The sequence below is a fragment of the Podarcis tiliguerta genome, assembly GCF_965153285.1.
Source record: "Podarcis tiliguerta genome assembly, chromosome: 3".
Classification (NCBI taxonomy): domain Eukaryota; kingdom Metazoa; phylum Chordata; class Lepidosauria; order Squamata; family Lacertidae; genus Podarcis; species Podarcis tiliguerta.
This window is the reverse complement of record NC_139536.1, coordinates 85946198-85965458: the sequence shown is the minus strand read 5'-3', so window position 1 is coordinate 85965458 and position 19261 is coordinate 85946198. Positions and strand designations below refer to the sequence as shown.

Genomic DNA, 19261 nt, shown 5'->3' with positions numbered 1-19261 from the left:
CTGAATGGAAATTGGCTGTTATCTTATGATGGGCACAATTCCCTTCTGTACTCATCACATTAAGCAAACAGCTTATATCTGATTTTTTAAAAACAAACAAACCATACTTGGCAATTTAGGCACTAAAAGTTTTGAAATTTGGTGCTGTAGCAGGAGCGGGGGGAGCCAATAGGTGAATCAATGAGAAAACAATATTTATTTCTCTCCCAAAACTCCACCCATCATCTCTTTTATTGTTTTAAAGCATGCAGATTGTGGTTGATGGTTCTTGCAGACCAAAACATCTGGAGAGTACAAGGTTGGGGGTCTTAGACAATTCTCAGATCCATGTTGTTCTGTAAGATCACAGCTTTAGAGTGATCATGCATCTTGAATTGATATAAAACTGGTGATGGGTGACTGGAGTTTTAGGATTAGGTGGAGGGTTCTCTTAATCACAGTAGAGTTTTTGTGCAGCTCCCATTCTTTTAAATGGATCTTAGGGCCAAAGTTTATTCGAGAATTCAGTGATGGGAATTCCTATCTTCCGTCTTTCTCACAAAGTAGCAGTGTATGTTTGTGGGAGAAGTCGATCCATGTGGTCAGAGTATGTGTGCTGGATTCTACCCTTTGTACCACAATGCAACCAAAATTCAAATATTCCTCCAAAGCTGGATTCAGCCACGGACGGAAATGCCTACAGGCCCATATTCATGGAGCTCACACATAACATCTAGTTTGGTCCTAAAGATGCAGGAACTTTCCAGTGAGTTGTGCCCATAACGAAGTCTCAAGTAGCCTCTCTTTGCTAGGCTCTATGCTAGCACCAACATCTGCAATATACTCCAGAAATATTATCTGAGTAAATTAATCATTCCTGGAATTTTTGCACCAATGAACAAACATGTCCATTCATACTAAGAGCATCATATTTAATGTCCAGTTTATTTTAATCACATACTGTAACTTTAAAAAATATGTTGGTTTTTCTTTGCACAAACTGGCAACAAGAGATAATAATTTAGCATTAAACAGATTGATGAAAGTGGAATCTTAATGATCCCCTCTCTCTCTTAAACTCGTTGTTTCTCTTCTATTGTCTTGAGATGTATGATGGGAGTAACAGAAAGGTAGAAGCAAACCAGGATTTCTGAAAGCAGTGTCAGAAATAACTGAGTGGAACTGCTACAACATGCCAGGCCTGGGACACAACAATACAGGAGAGTGATTGGAATCACTAAATGTAGGCACTGTGCCTGCTTCAAGAAATGTTGCCTTCATTTATACCTGATCATCTTAAGGCAGAAACGGGAAACCTCTGACCCTCCAGATGTTCCATCATCCCTGACTGTAGCATTGGCAGCAGGAACACCTGGAGGGCTAGGGAAAGCAAAATAAAGGACATCTGCAACCAGCAGCCCTTTTGCTGACACCACCTTTCAGGGGAGCAGAACAAAAATCACAGCAATCACGTCAGACTGGATGAGGAAGCCAGCTGCCACAAAGACAGAAAATATCTAGCTGCTAAGAATATGCCTGGAAGCCTATCTCAGGAGTGTGTGTTTGTGTGTGTGTGTGAATTCTCTGTGGCCATTGCTGCAGAGCTGGTCAAAGAGGAATATAGGCATGGGGATTGGGCAGTGTTTGAGAGTTATAAAAGCCCGGGAGCCAATGATACCACCTGACTAGAACAGAAGTAGGAATACCTGTTGAACTGGGGCCAGCACTCTGAAGGACATTTGCTTCCCAGGATCTCCCTTACCTGCCACAAGCATCAGGGCTGGGGAGAGGATTTCAGCTGTCACTGGTCACCCCTTGGTCATCCATTAGCTGTTATCCATCTAATAACTGGGAATCATGGCTAGTCCAGTTCCCTGACCTGCAATGGCGGTAGTATTGTCAGCAAAAATACGGTACTTGGTAGACTGGGGTGACAGGTTAGAAGAATATCTGCCCCTAGGACAAACCACCTTTCAGGGGAGCAGAGCCAAGGGTCCTATGATATCAATGATAATGCTTAATATTCCAGGTCTCTTATTGTCAGGCCAATATGATATGCTTATAAATCTGATTGTGAACTGCTTTGAGAGCCATTGTAACTGAAAAGTGGCATGCAAGTATTGCAAAGCAAAGAAATATCTGATCATTGGCCATACTAGCTGGGGCTTATGGAAGCCAAGAGATGTCTAACAACACCTAGAAGGCCAGGGGCTCCCCACCCTGCCTTAAGAAGGAGGGAAAGGGAAACGGAAAGGGTGTGATTAATCAACCAGATGATAATTACGATGCAGTCCAAGTTTCAAGATGTTGTCAACTCAGTTCCAAGTTCTCTTTCATGTAACACAAATTCTAGGAACATGCATAGCAATCATGTTATACACCGTACCCAGTTATAAAAGATTCACATGGATCCTTAATCACTGCAGAGAACATTTTTAAGTTGCAATGATGCACATTATCTCCGTAAAATATGTCGAGGTCTAGACTTCAGGGTGATTCCACCCACACCCCCAGTAATGTTCTTTCTCCTCAAAAAGTGTAACATTATACAGATTTTTTTTCTACAATGTTAGATCGCCATAACCATTTAAATACTCAGCAAATGACATATTACAATGACTTTGTCTACAGTCGATATAGCGAAAAATCAAGAGTTGGGTACAGTACCTTGGCTTTGTCTCTCATAGAACCCTTCCCCAGGATTGACATTTTTGCACCTGTTTCCTCTTGTAACCTTTTCAAGGAATTTCCTCTTGGTCCAAGCAATTTGCCCACAAAATTAAACTAAAAAATAAAACAGAATAGGGAGGGATGGAAGTTAGAAAATGTTGGTTTCTGGAACATATTGAGAAGCAATATATTGTAGATGGCATACTATTGAGAATAGAACAAAATCCTCAGTTTGCAAAGGATTTGGAGTTCCATGGATGTGCAAAGTGGCAAGAAGGATCATAATGTTTCCTTCCAAAGTCTGTTTTTTCCTCTTCAACTCCATTTTCCAACTGCATTTCCCTACTTGATCACCAAAACCATTGCAGAACCATGACAAGGGCAAAAGCAGTGTTGAGGGTTTCAGGGAATGTAATATGTCATGGACTGGCTGGATGAAGAGGAGTGGTGGGAGGCAACAGCTGGGAACCCCCCAGGGAAGAAGAATGCTCTATCTTTCATATCTTCCAGAATATCTTCCAAACTGGTCTCATAAATTTGCTGAGTAGGTATTAGCTTGTACAAGGGGAAGAACAAAATTAGATAGATCACCAGTACAAAATGATTATCATCCTAAATCTATAGTCAAACAGCTGCTAAATCAGTCACTTTACTATTTTTGTAAAAAATATTATGGTAAACGCATTGCTGTTATAAATGTAACCCCTTTAATCCTACAAAAGCTGGAAGCCTGTCTTTAGGAACACAGGAAGTTTCCTTATACCAAGTCAGTACAGCATTGTCTGTACTGATTGGCAGTAGCTCTGCTGGCTTTCAGGCAAGGGCCTCTCACAGCCCTACCTGGGGATACCAAGAACTGAAGCTGAGATCTTCTGCAATCAAAGCATGTGCTCCATCACCAAGCCACAACCCTTCTCTTGAAGAGACTGCTGCGATATTTGACTATTTGACTATATCAACCACCGGGTGTTCTAGAGACAAACACAGACGCAGAAAGCCCATATGCTGGCCCAGTTCCATCAAACAGATGGCCAATGACTCTAAGCAAACATCTTTCAGAGTGCAAGACCATACAGATATAACAAGCTATTCCCTCTGTTTTCAGTCTAGTAATTTTCCATCGGAATTTGGTAACATGTGGCATTTAAATAAAGGAATTTAAAGAAATGTAATTTTTTTTCCTGGTTAAATAATAATAATTGTGCTCCATTTTCAGTGCAGGGGAATATAATGAAGGCCTCCGGTGGGGGGGGGGGTATGACTGCAATGTCTTTTCCTCTCTTACATATATTTATTATCCTCTAATTTTTTTAAAAAAACAACAACACCAATGTTGCATTGTATAATTTGTGTGTGTGTGTGTTTATCTAGACAGATTGTAATCAGCTTTTGAAAAGCAACCGATTATGTGGCTGAGTGCATCTCTCAGGAGACACTCCACATCAATATGGAAACTTAGGTCCTCCTCCTGGTAGATGCCATTATTGCATCACTTAAAAATGGCATTTTGAGCAGGACCTCCCTAGCATATCTCAAATATAGAGGGAGAAGATGCTTCATGTGATATTCTGGACCCAAACAGAATGGACTTACTGAATAGAATACTGATGGTAGAGCATCCCAACGTAGCTGATTAAAAAAGAAAGAAAAACTGGCACATATTCACATATGTTACATCTCCAAGAGGCCAAACTGCTGTTGTTGTTTGTTAAAGTTGAGCTGAGTTTTCACGAGTTTTCATTTTCACATCAGAACTTGCCCTTTGGCGTTGTAGAACCTTTTGTACGATCAGTGGGCAACTTATGCAAAGGGAAAAGAAAGGGGGGGGCAGCATATTGAGAAGCTGTTTATGCAAATGTCGTTCAGTCTCTAAGCTAGTTTCAAAGGTCTAAGCCCAGGGATTCTCCAGATATTACACAGCTCTTTTGAAAACATAACCAGCAGCTTCCAAGCCCTGTGCCGATACATTTGTTTTACATACATCCAAAAAAGGAAAGTGAAACTGTTTTGTGTACTTTTCATTCAGTTGCACTTTTCCATATGTAAATTCCTATTAAATTTTATCCAGTAATATTTAAATATAATTTATATACAGAAATGCACTCCATATTTAGCAAACACACTAGAAAATTCTTTTGTGAATTCAGACATCAATTACATTGCCATATTGGAGATTGATTCACCAATGAAAGAAAACAGCACCATTCTATTTTAAGTCAAAGGAGATTGTTATGCTGCAAGGTCTATCAATGGTTTCTTGAAACGTTCTTAATTACATGATCAGTCTGTATTATGTATTATATATAACCTGGCCAACATCCAAGTTGGAGGAGACTTAATTATTTCAGAAATTGTATATCAAAATCTAATTAAAGGATGCATTATAATTCACTGGAATTTTGATTTCATCATTAATAGCAATTATAATTAAGGCAGCACTTACATAGTAATTTGCATGTTCATAACGTAGTGCAAACATTAATTTTCTTATTCAAGTCATGTTCATATTCAAAGGAAAGTAGTTATTTTAATGTGACTGATGTGCCCATACTCATTAACATAGCTTTAAAGAGACAGCATTTATTTAAAAGCAGTTCTGTTTAATCTCAAGGCAATGTACAAAGTTACATTTGCATGCCAAGGTCCTGTGACCCCACAGTTCCCTAGTGGAAAAATAAAGCACCCGACAAGGGGATTTCCGGTAATGTTGCAGGGAAATGACCAGAAAATGGGCAAATTCTGTTCAAATATTTCCCACTTTCTGCTCAAATCTATCTTGCTCCATCTCCAGATTTGCTCTGTAGAGTTGGGGGACCCCCCCCCCCCAGAACACATTTATGGGGCATATGGGAAAGAAAAGAGGGGTATTGTTCCACTGCATGAGGAGAAAACAATTTGCTTAGTACTATATGGTGTGCAACTCTATATACATCATTCATTTTTATTTTTTATTTAAATAAATTTATGCATCGCTTACTCAAACAAAAGACCTATATGCAGTTTACAAAAGTCTCTTAAGTAGCTTCTAAGTTAGAAGTTATAAATTAGCACCTGCAAATTCTTTGTACAGTGGTACCTCGGGTTACAAACGTTTCGGGTTACAAACACCGCTTGCGTTCGCAAACGGGTTGCGAACTTTGCCCCAGGATGAGAACGGAAATCGTGCGGCGGCAGTGGGAAGCAGTACACAAAAGCGCACCTCAGGTTAAGAATGGTTTCAGCTTGAGAACAGACCTCCAGAATGAATTAAGTTCGTAACCTGAGGTACCACTGTAAATGGGTTCTCTTGTGTCCTCTTTTTTTGGAGATATGCAAGTGACCACACTTCCAAATAGAAAAGCTCAGATAAAGCCAAAGTATTTTCCAAAATGGGGAAATAACTTGACTTAAATGGAGTCAACATGAATCAGATCTGCCCATGTCACACTCACAACTGAACTACAGTGCGCAGGAAAAGAGAAAAGGCTTCCCCCTTGCCACTCCACTCCCTGGAACATCACCACAGCACAGGCCAACAGGTAGGAAGGGAGAGAGGCTGGAAGAGTGAAGGTTTATGAGCAAGTGAATGGAAAGGGGGCAGAGAAGAATGGGTCTTGAGAGGGTGGAAAAATTCTTTTGTTGTTAAGGCAAGCGATTAAATCTCATGGGATTTGTATTTCTGAGCCAGGAAATATAAGACTCATTGACTATTCTCCTACAGATATGATTGTGTTGAGTGCATGTGTGCAGCATGGGATAAGTAATAAGGGGAACAAATTGGGCCATAGAGGAAAACAGAATATAAGAATAAGAAGCAGAAGATAATAATGTTCATGAAAATAGATGAATATGTGTGTGTGTGTGTTTATGGTCTGTGTTCCTGTTTCCCATAAGTCGATTCTGCCCTGTTCATACATTAATCTGTATATTGCTATTTTTAAACAAATGTTTGCAAAAATTATGCATTTAAATGCGAATTTCTCAATATACTTCCTTTCAAAATGTGCCTTATTAGGTATACTTTGATAGATTTGAGCCAAGTACTGCATTTGAACATTTGGAAAGTATGTGGATAATTAAGTTCTGATAGGCACATTAGTCTGGGAAGTGTGGACTGACTGGGTTGATTTGTCTGGAATTTGCAAAGATTGAATTCCTCAAGCATATCTAGTATGAATTTACGCATATGTTAATATTTCTTAATGACTGTGTACTTGCTTATTTTTAGTCTGTCTGATGTATCAATGGGCAGCTGTGAAGGGTGATCTATGGACAACTGATCTGTCCTCAGAAATATTTATTTATTTTTACCGCATTCGTTGGATGTGTTGCTGTTCATTTGTGGGGAAATACCACATACTGATGACTTAACACCACATACGTACAACAGGAAAAGCCCCGGTGCAAAAACTGAAATACTGTTAACTATTAATAGGCTATAACTGATTAATAACTTCCAACATAACCTAGCACATTTCACTTGTAACTTTTATCAAAGGACAGGATTTGGCTTTCAGTTTCTAAGAGGATTATATGGTTAATACTCAATTGGCTTCTAAAATAACATTACAGGGAGCTTCACTTCCATTGCACAACAATCCTCTTTTTGCCTTAATATTTATACTTGATAAGACAGTATTTAGCAAATTGTACATACTAGAACCAACTCAGTGACAGAGGTACCCAGATCTTACGTCAACAAAAAGGGATAATGAATTAAAGAGGTTATATTAGCGTTTCCTGAAAGCCTACCATTTCCTTTAGCTTTAAACTTCAAAACCTAAACCTACAAAAACATGTGTTTGAAAGGAATTCAGGAACCTTTCTACTCACATAACAGTGAATGTAGTGAGGGAATAAAGCAGGCTTTACTAGAGACGTTCAGCTAGTCTGTTACATTCCATTAAAACTGGATGGAATTGATTTCCCTGAGTGAAAATGCAACATGATTTAGAATGGCATCAAGGTAACACTCTCAATTAGTCTACCACAAGAGCGGGAAGCTACAGGGCTGAGGGCTGAAAGTGGAAGCTCCAGGCCTTTCTATCCGGCCCACAGGGCTCTTACTAGGCCATGCCCCCTCAAGTTTGTTTATTTACTTTATTAACTTTCATTAAAGATGTCTGGAATACTTTTTTTTAATGCCAACAATTAAAAAATAAATAAATAAATTACAAAGCTAGATTCTGGAATACACAACTAGTGACACTTGCTTTAAAGAAATAGTAAGGCGTGTTCATATACCGTATTTTTCTGTGTATAAGACTAGGTTTTTCCCCCTAATAAATTATGTCAAAAATTAGGGGGTGTCTTATACACAGATAATGCTGAGGCTGTTTTCTTAAATCTGAGTCCCCCAAAATAGGGGGGAATCTTATACATGGGGGCGTCTTATAGAAGGAAAAATACGATAAGTAGCATAGCTTCCTTCTTCCTTTGTGTTCAATGAAACTGGAATCTTGTTTACAAGTCTTCATTAATATTTGTGCGTGCAAATGAATAGTGCATCGGTGTTACGCTAGCTTATGCAGTATCATCTTAGCAACCTGAAACAGGAGTAGTTTCTTTGCCATTTCCCTCAACATTCCCTGGTGTTTTTGTTTCTTTAAAAAAAGGTTTTGCATTAAAAGCTTGCATTGGTAAATTAATTAAATAAATAAAAGGTTTGTTTACTTACTTACTAAATTTCTATACCGCCCTTCATCCGAAAATCACAGGGCAGTTTACAATATAAAAGCACAAAAACACGAAACATAGTAATGAACACACACACACACACACATATATATACAGGCCACAGATTGTTTAATTAACCGAAGGCCCAGGAGAAGGCTTGAATATGTCTTCAAACAGTGATAATGCTTGCTTTCCTTTATGGAAAGATGGAGAGGTACGGGTGAGGTAGAAACATCTGGTTTTTCTATGGCTGGCTTGTAGCTGGTTGCACAAAGGTAAGATATACTCCTTGTTCTGCCCATTTTTTATTCTGGTCCTGCTCACCATTCCTGTGTAGCTTGCAGGTGGTTGCCAGTGAGGGAATATGGTTTATCCACTGTAAACTACTGAGCACTCAAAATGTAGTGGGAGAGCTTTTTTTTTTTTTTTTTTAATGCCATCACTGCCATCCTTGTAGTCAACTAGGGTTTACACCTTTCTTTGTGGGCTTCCTGTAAAAGCGACTCAGAATGTGTGAAACCTCCCCCCCTTCACTTTCCTGCAAATAAATTTTATCCTACCTAATGGTTCTAGCATCCTTTAAAATTCCTCAGATGTTTTGCCCCAGTAGGAACTACCAAATTAATCTCAGATTTCACTCAAGACAGAATTCAGTGGCAACAACTGAGATGAGAATATCTTCCCATAGAAATTTCATTGGTATTATTAAAACCTGTTTCAGTCTCTGCTGAAATTCAGCAGGTGCTTTACCCAAAGGGAAACCCTCAGATTTATCCCAAATTCTGAGTCAGTTCTAGTTAAACATATACAACAACCGTTCTGAAAGTCACAAAGGGAGTTTAAAAAAATAATAATAATATTCAGCCTAATAATGAAAAATACCATGGCAGAATAAGTAGTTTTGTAATAAAACCAGTTTCCTGAACCCACAGGAATCACTGCACTGAGCCGTACTGACAGCCATATCTCAAATTCACTTACACAAGAACTAACATCATATCGATTTCCATGGGACTTACTTCCACTTAAGTATGCTTAGGATTGCATCTTATTGAGACAGGTGCATTATTATTTCCTTGGTACTATTTCCTGATGGTCAGGGACCCCTTGGCTCTCACCTGAAAGCAACAATTTGTTCACTTTCATATTTCATAACTTCAAGCTTATAACACAGTTAAAAGGTTTTGGCTTACTGGAAAAAAAAGTGTTTATATGCATTCCTGTCTGCTTACTCCCAAACATGAAAACCTCCAGACTAAGATCCTGTGATCGGTGAAAAGACTGCTGCCAAACCTTGAGCTAAGACATAGTTGCCTTTACAGCAAACTGCTTACTTTCTGACATGATGTGCCTTTTAATCTGCCATCTGGTCCTATAGCAGCCAAATTATTATTATTTTCTTGCTGGAAATCAGTGTGTTGTAAGCATTCCATATGGAGCCTTCAAATGATCAAACCTGTCGTTTTATACTTTCAGCCTAAGCAACCAGTCCCTGGAATGGTACTTTACATTCAGCTGACTTCAGGGGACACATCATCTGCCAACGGCTACCACAAAATAATTGTCTTTGTTAAAAAAAAAAAGGCAACATACACATTTGGTTTCCTTTGTGAAGCAAACTGGGATTAGGAGGGAAAAAATGTCACCAAGTAGCCCTTATGCTGATTCTGTTACAACACTAGCTTCTTTAGGGCTTATTCACATCAAGCACAGGCCTGTGGATTAAATTGTGTTTAAATTTAAGATCCATTCATTCACACCCCAAAAGCTAATTTATGAGCTGCTGCTCTTTATTGCAGTTCCATAAAGCTAAGGGCTGTGCTTGTGGATGATGCAACCATGTGCTCCACATGCTCTGCCCTAGGTGTTGAACAGCTTCCACGCAGCTGCAGGTGCACAAGAAGGGGACTGAAATAAATATTCTAGGCATGGTGAAATGGTCCTTTGATCAGAATAAAGGTTTTTATGAATCCCAGAAGCCAACATCATTGCTTATTGCATTCTATACATATCTCTGATTTACACTGAACTGACTCTTGGGGCTTGTCCACATTTGAGCATTATTTAGCGGTTAATCCATTCGAATTGGACCAGAGTAGTCCACACCTGCGCATATGAATTTGCACATGTGGAGTCCATTTAATAATATGCATTCATATCACTATTATCCACTTTACCTCCCTGGCTCTTTAGAGCCTATCAACTTCCTTTCCTCCCACCTCATGGCTTTCAAGATTAACCTTTATATCACTGCGTTTTGCATGTTTTCCAATTCTAATTACGGTACACTCATTACAAAATAGCTCAAAATTTAAATAAATATAGAAAGGTAGAAAACTTCTCATTAGACGTCTTCTGATAACCCTGCTAGTGATGTTAATTGCTTACAATAATCTTTCCAATATTGTATAAATTTACTCCAGTTCTTTTGGAATACTTGATCATGCTGGTTTTGGATTTTTCCTGTCAGCTTCGCCAGTTCTGCGAAGTCCATCATCTTCATCTGCCATTCTACTTTTGTCAGTACTTCTTGTTGGCCTTTTCCATTCAAACCAGTAGGCAGCCCCTTCTGTGCTTCATCCCATCCTCTAATTTGTTGATTCTATTAAGCTAATTAATAGGGCATGCAGTTGCCAAGCTTTGTGAAAATCTGAGGGGTGATGTCATTTGTTGTCAGCATCTATCTGTCTCGCGAGACAATGGAGTGAGCTTCTGGGGGTGAAGTCAAACCACTGGAGAAAGTTGTGGCTGCAGAGGCTGGTAAATCTTAACTGCTGCTTCCTGTGTTGTTCTTTCTGCATTAGCAACATCAAAGTGACCTCTCCGGGGCGCAAGCCTGGGCAGTGTGTATGGAAGTTCTAGGTTGCCCAGACGACAAGACCTACCCCCTGGGCCTCACTGATGTTCTCCAAAGGACAGCATAGCAATAGATTTGGCACCAGCTTGGCTATAGGAGCTACTGGGAATTGACAGAAGGAGGCATACAAGATGCCATCCAATCGTCTTAGGGACGCCACTTCAGATTTGTGTAAGGTTTACTCTTTTGCCTTTTCTTCTCCTGAAGATCTCCTGCGAGGCAGCAGGTACTCCGAAGCCTTTCTCACGAATGAGTATAGCTTCAAGGCAGAGGTGGTTTAGGATCAGAGATTTCCTTCTCCTAGATGGGCTAACTTCCCAGTTTGAGAAGCCCCATCTGCCCCTCATTTTCCTCTACAGCATGTACGGTAACCGTCTTCTTGACCATTGGATTCACTATTGACCTCATCCACTCAATCCACCACAGCCTGCCTTCATATGCAGGGGAAGTGCCTAACTCAACAAGGGTTTGAGGGTTGATGTCATGTGGACTGTGCATATTAAATGGAAGCACAAACTGCTGCAAACACACAGTAATGTTAGTGTGGACAAGCTTAATAATAAAACTCTACAATATCTCTTTTGCATGCAATGTATTGTTCTGTTCAGTCTTCTTCAAACGACGTCACATTCACAACCGTCTCATATTTTCATTACTAGGCTCAGACAAAACCCAGCCTTTATAAAGCAGACTGTTTTACTTAAATGTCACACAACATAAATTTATTCCAAGCTTCATTTGAAGCATTTAAATGCACAGGCATTTGTCTCAGATAATAACTTTAATAATCTTCCTCATGTCTTTTCTTATGAAGCATAATTACATCCCTTACTTTGCTAGTATTTTTGCTTATGCGACTGAAATGATATATGCAAGTAAAGGTAAAGATAAAGGTACTCCTGCCCGTACGGGCCAGTCTTGACAGACTCTAGGGTTGTGCGCCCATCTCACTCAAGAGGCCGGGGGCCAGCGCTGTCCGGAGACACTTCCAGGTCACGTGGCCAGCGTGACATCGCTGCTCTGGCGAGCCAGAGCCACACACGGAAACGCCGTTTACCTTCCCGCTAGTAAGCGGTCCCTATTTATCTACTTGCACCCGGGAATGCTTTCAAACTGCTAGGTTGGCAGGCGCTGGGACCGAACAAAGGGAGCGCACCGCACCACGGGGATTCGAACCGCCGACCTTTCGATCGGCAAGCCCTAGGCACTGAGGCTTTTACCCACAGCGCCACCCACGTCTCAATATATGCAAGAGCAAGCTTCAAAGGAACATTTGTCACATAGCTGTAGATGAAGAACATAATGGCTTCCCTTTTGTTTTTATACCAATTTCAAGACTCTAAAGATGACCCTGACCTCTAATACTTAGGTTTTTAAAGGATGCCCCTCTCTGTTTTGAAGGTATGTTTAAGAAACCCATGCTGGTCTGTTTGGCTATAAATGGAAGTCTAGAGTAGGGGTGGTATTGAAATTTGTTACAAGCCAGCCAAAGAGCAAGTGTTACAAAGCTCAGGCACAATTCAAAGTGTTGCTACTGATCTTTACAGCCCTAAGCAGTCTCTGCCCTGTATACCTGAAGGAGCGTCTTCACCCCCATCATTCAGCCCAGACACTGAGGTCCAGCTCCGAGGCTCTTCTGGCAGTTCCCTCACTACAAGACGTGAAGTTACAGGGAACCAGACAGAGGGCCTTCTTGGCAGTAGCACCTTCCCTGTGGAACGCCCTCCCATCAGATGTCAAGGAGATAAATAACTATACAACTTCTGGAAGATACCTGAAGGTAGCCCTGTATCAGAAGGATTTTAATGCCTGGTATTTTATTATGTTCTTATATGTGTTGGAAGCCACCCCTTATGGTTGGGGCAACCCAGTCAGATGTATGATGATGGTGGTGGTGGTGGTGGTGGAGGAACCTGGCCTACAAGCAAGAGCTCACAACCAGCTTTTGATAGTAATCTTTTGATAACATTTTCACCCCTAATTTTTCATTGTTGTTATTGATCTCCAAGCTAGCTTGTAACTCTGCTTGGCTTGCTGTCATTGTTTTTGCTTCTTGGAACTGTCTGTGCACCCTGCATTGCCATTACACACCTTTTTTTGTTTATAAATGCATATTCTCTCCACTCTTGAGCAATCATCAGCATTTGTTGCCAAAAGCAGAAAATAGAGGGATAAATAAATATTTATCTGCACTTAGGAAACATGTAAATACATTTTTTGTATTGGCTTCTGGCCAAAAGTTGTATGACATTTTTACAGTGCTTTTTTAAACTGCTGTAATGACATTGTTTTAAATTGCTCTTAGGTATTATTATTATTGTGTGCCATCCTGTGCTCCCTTCAGAAGGAAGGGTACATTATAAATTTTAATAATGAATAGCTAAGTTGATAAATGTTTTGGGGGAAGTGTCTTTATTGTAGGATTTTCCTCTATGAAATAAAAATATAATCTTGAGTAACTGGGTCAGAAAAATACAACAGATACAAGATTAAATGTCTATCTCTGGACAGGAAGAGTGGTTTAGAAACTTTAGGAAATCCTTTCAGTGAAAAGGCAAACCTGAGGGACAATTAATGTTGTTTGTTTAGATGATGTGTGCCCAAATCTCCATTAGAGTTGAAATCAGTCACAACACTGTTTAGCTAGAGATCAACATTTTCAGCTGGACAGGCTGAAAATCAACAGCAGGGTCGAGCTTAGAGAGAATATACCCGCTATGGGCCAAGCCTGCACAGTACTACTAAAGCAAACTAAGTATCTGCACAAACCAAGTCAAAGTAAACAAAAGACAAAAAACAAAGCTGCCTCAAAGCTCCAGAAGGCAGGGCCTAGGTGCTGCCTCATAGCAGGCTAACGGCATCTGATACTCAAAATTGAGGTTGCTGCTCTCTGATCTCTCCTAAGCAAACGTGGCACAGTGCTCTAAATCAGAAGATTCCATACAGCAGCTCCACAAGGTGGCATTGTCAAGAAGATCTGTGGATATAGCACATGCCACTTTAGTCCGCAAAGCTGTTTAGTTACTGTCCACCATTTATTTCTGTAAACAACCCTTTTACCTGCTATTATTCTGATATTTGTTTGTTCTTCTTAATTCCTCTCCCCATTAAGCAAGAATGTATTGGTACTGATAAATAACTAATTGCCCTCCAGATCCCCTAAAACTGCAAATACATGAATATACATGTAACTTGTGTATTTACCTGCACATGTGAATAGAACATAAGCTGATCCCTTAACAAGGGGCTCACAGAATCAACTATCTGGCTGCACTTTGTTGAGAGATCACTAACACTGGGGCTCTCTCTCCCATGCTTGTTAATGTCTGGAATGTGATTCTTTCCTCTCTGGGCCAGCATCAAGGACAGAAAATGCCTCCAGTGGGGAAAGTTAGTTCTGTGCTCCCCTCTCATTGATCTGGGCTTCATGGATGGGTGGACAGATGAGATGGTGCTAGTAGTGACTAGGGAGCATCCACAGCAGCTGCAGAATAACCTCATTGACACATCCATCTGTGCCATGCATTTCAGGCGGGGAGTAAACAACTGACTCTCCAATTTTGCTTCTTCTCCTTGGAATTGCTTTCTCCCTGGTCCACCAAGCTTTGACAAAGAGCAGCAGCAGCAGCATGGGATGGCTCCTGATCATTGTTTCCTCTGTTACAAGCAGGCTAGCATTACAAGGTCAAGCTGTTCCCATTCACTGCCTCCTACACTGACTTTTAGGTTTCATCTAGGGATGCAACAATATTCTCTGCTATCCAGTCCCACAGCAAAACACCAACAAGAACAAGCTGCACATATACTCCAGATCATTATGGCCCTGAGTATTCTTCACTACAGGAAAATATGCTTGTTGGTTTTATGGTATCCTAATTTGATAAAAAACAGAGATCCAACCTGAAATGAAAAAACTGCATACAGAGGTGTGTGTGTGTGCAGGGGGAATCAGTGAAGTCTTTAATAGAGGGCAAATTCTTGTTCTGCATTGACAATGTACTCAGTTCACTTAATAGGGGTGAATGAAACACTACCATTGGTTGCATAGGAACATAAGAACCTGGTGGATCAGGCCACTAGCCCATCTAGTGCAGCATTCCCTTCTCACAGTGGCCACACAAGGGCCTATGAAACACAAGCATGGATATCCATGGGTATTTTGTGGACATCTTGCAAGAAGCTGGAAATATCCACAGTTTTGCAGATTTCCAACATATCTTCTTTATGTAAACAGGCAGCAGAGTGCTTACTTTCCCATGCGTTTCCTTTTTATGAAGGCAACGTTTGACAGGTGAGCTATGATGAGCTTTGGGTGGATTTTGCAAGGTATGCAGCAATGCGGCACTCGTGGCAGAAAAAATATATAAGGAACTCCCTAGTCCTCCCTCCGGTGGAGATTTCACTACTGGATGCTAAGCAACAAAAATAAGAAAGCTAGCCTGGCCAAATGATGCAGTTATGGACCTCAGTAGGAGGCACAGAACAAAGGAGAGAAAAGAGTAGTTAGTTTTTTTGGCTATCTTCTCTTTATGATCTTAATGTTTCCTATATTTCATTCATTGATATTCAGATGTTTTGTATATACATACATAAACCCACATTTTTTAAGGACAGAAAGAGCCTGGAAACCTCACATTTTTCTTCCTAAATAAGTTTTTGTGTGTGTACTGTAATTGAATTAATCTGGGTTGCCCCCCAGATTTCTTACAGCCCTCCCAACAAATCTGCATTCATTCCCACAACTGAATTGAAATAAATGATTCATTATGGAAATGGCTTTTCCCAGCTAGAAACACTATTTACCACGTTTCATTATTATTCTGCCATTAAGGAAGCATCATGCACACTCAGAACAAAACTCATTCAGTAAAAGGTTAGAGAGGGGAATAATGCATGCTTTTTTGAACGTGTAGCTATTTAATAGACTTCTTGGCCATTTTTCTTATCATTATAAGCTTTGGGGACACAGTCATCTGCTTCAGGCTTGAGCTAGCTGGGGAATGCCTTAGTGATCACTTTTTTCTGGGCAGTAGTCCTACTCTGATGAATAACTGATTATTGCACTAAAAAGCAGCCTAATTTGTTCCCATATAATATTACACAGGGGGGCGGGAAGCTCTGAGGGGCGGCAGCAAAGAAATAATGACAGGTTCATGATTGTTTGTAGCTAGAGATTCACAAGAAGAATGCAAGAAAAATTATACGACAACAATTTTGTCATAAAACACAATGGAACTGCTGTAACTATTCTTCATTTGCATAATTATAGTTGTCTATATATTCTGAAAAGATGTATGTCGCGGGAGGAGTGAAATCCATTTACAATGACACTGATGAAATTTTCAAATTGATGAAAGTACATACATACATACACACACACATGCATACATACATACATACACACATACATAATTTTATTAGTATGCCTCCTTTCAAACCATGCTCAAGGCAACTTACAAAAGGGAAAAAATACATAACTACAACATAACAAAAGTTCAGCCTAGCCTTACATAAATCATTCCGTAATTTATATTAAGATTAGGTTTAATGTAACTTTCACCAGCTTGAAAATTTAGTCAGATATTGGCAGGACAGAGTTGGTCAGGGATAAGAAGAAAGGGAGTTGCCTTATACCGAGTCAGACAATTGATCCATCTAGGTCGGTACTGTCTATAATGACAGCCAGTGACTCTCTTGGGTTACAGGCATGTATTTTCCAACCCTACCTGGAGACACCATGGATTGAACCTGTGACCTTCTACATGAAAGGCAGATCCTCTATCATTCAGCTATGTTCCTTCCCCTCTTTCATATTTTTGGAGGTGGAGTGCAGGCACCTTACTTGTTGGGAGAGCAAACAGCTCATTAGAACTTCTAGCAGCTTATTTTGGCTAGAGGCCACCATTTTGTTTTTCCTGAATGCCCCTAGGGAAGAAATTGCATTGTCAGAAATTTCCCCCTATTCTGGAAGATAATGTGGTAGTTGCAATGAGCTCTACCAGAGCCTCTTCCAAAGCCCCCGGCTACTGAAAATTGTCAAAATGTACCTTAAATTGGGCTACAATTTTGGCCCAGCCCTATAATCCTTCATTGCAAAAACAGGTAATCATTTATGTTGGAATTCAGAATCATTAATATTAAGCAGATACCTTCAGTATATTGCATTTTGCACCTGCTAAAACTTTGTTTCAGCAAGCCTACCAAGGCATGTAATTTTAACATATAATTTAATTACTTATGACTGCTTTAAATTGCTAGTTTTGTTTATATTTAGTGTTAACTTTTTATGTTTGCCTTAATATATATTTTAATGAATATTTTGGATTGCTCTTTGTAAACTGCTTAGAGGTCTTCTGACAAGTAAGTAATATATAAATCTTGTTAAATAAAACAAATAAAACTACTTTCCTGATTAACAGCTTGTTGTTGTTGATGTTAATTAACCACTTAAAATGCTAATCAGCACTGTACAAAGAACAGAGCAGACAGGTCCACCAGAATGGATTACAGTGTAATAGACACAACATCAGGAAGAAACAACAGTAGAGGTGAAAGGAAAACAAGCAAATTCATATTTCCGGAATGCTCATTTTAAAAAAATGACCAAGAGGATTAGACAAATTCATGGAGGGTAGTTCTATCTAGAGTTGAGCTGCATTTTTTCTGAATACATTTTTCTCATTATTTCTCACCTCCTTAGAAAAAGAAGGCAATTCAAGACTTTTATCAAAATATATTCTCATCTTTTTCTTCTTCTTCTTATTTTTAGTGGTCAGGAGAGCCGGCCACCATTTCCACACATACACACAGTCCCAGAATGATGCTAGGAGCAGGGCATTGTGGTTGATGCAAAATAGTGCCTGGACTGCCGACATAGGAGCTGCTGTTGCCACTTGCGATGGCAGCACTGGGAAATAAATAAAAAAAACTTGGGAAGAGGAAAGGAAACAAGGTGTGCCACTGCCATGGAACTCTGCACCCAAGAAATGGTTAGAGAATTTCTCCTTTCCCTGGAGAAATCCACTGAAATAGTCTTACTACTTTCTCTGGACATGGCGAGCCACTGTCATTCACCAATTTGCATTTATATACTCACAACTCATTGCATATTTTCTGTGACTCAGCCATAACAAAACAGGTTGCAAGTTTCCTCAAATGGAATCTTTTTAAAGTGCCCCAACGAAATGTGCCAAATTACATACTTGCGAAGCAGTCAATACATTTCCTTTTTCCTCATCTGCTACTGAAAGGCAACATGCTTGCATGTCATTGCCCATTGGTAAGTAAGTTGTGTGCACTTTAAAATGATCCCTCAATCACTGAAAGCTTTACTGGAATTTCTTATTTTTCTGTAAGCAGAACATAGTCCCTGCTGACCTGCAAATGAAAGGTAATCAATGTTCCAATGTCTCCTAGCAGAATTTAGTGCTGCATATCTGAAAACAAATACTGTAAATCAGAGACTAAGCAGCAAAAATAATTTATTGCAAGTCATAAATATATGTCTACTGTACATAAAATGGGTGCCTATAACTCTATCCATCCGTCCCTGCTTCTAGAATATTAAAAACAAAAAACACAGAAATGGAAGTATTACATTTTAATACTTGCAGTGTAACACTTAATAGGGCTCTTTTCAGGCCACCCCCAAATTAAATAGGCAATTCACATTATCCACTTTTGAATTTGTAGTATATAATTAACAGCTGTAGCACAACAAGGCAGTAACTCAGAGTGGCCACTTTTTCTGGTGACGTGAGAATGCTGAGCTAATCGGCTCAGTGACATTTCAGTTCTGTCTTTAAATATAATCTCATTATGGACTTTCAGAAACTATTCTTGGTGATCTATTATGTAGAAAATACACAGATGGCTTTTTTACAGGACTACACTGGATCAAAGTGCCACAGATATGCCTTGTTTAGAAGCTTATTTCTCCTACCCTTCTGGCACAGAACTACCCTTTTCTAGTTTTTATGCACTGTTTGACATAAATTTATTAACATAAGTAACATACAGAAGTTGTATAAATGAGGCCCAGCAACATCAAAAGGTACTGAGTTCTCAGGGGGATTTAATTTGTGCCAGAGTTCACCAGGA

At 39.7% G+C, this 19261-nt stretch overlaps 1 protein-coding gene across 8 annotated transcripts in view; it reads right to left on the bottom strand.

Moving 5' to 3' along the window:
• Positions 1–19261, bottom strand: part of KHDRBS2 (KH RNA binding domain containing, signal transduction associated 2) — a 325396-nt gene that overhangs the window by 192044 nt on the left and 114091 nt on the right. For 7 of the 8 annotated variants that reach the window (XM_083431747.1, XM_083431748.1, XM_083431749.1 and 4 more), the window contains exon 3: positions 2647–2763. The exons of the other annotated variant lie outside the window; for it this stretch is intronic. In XM_083431747.1, the coding sequence (XP_083287873.1) occupies positions 2647–2763 (117 nt within the window). The remainder of the gene's footprint in view (positions 1–2646; positions 2764–19261) is intronic. 8 annotated transcript variants of the gene reach the window in all.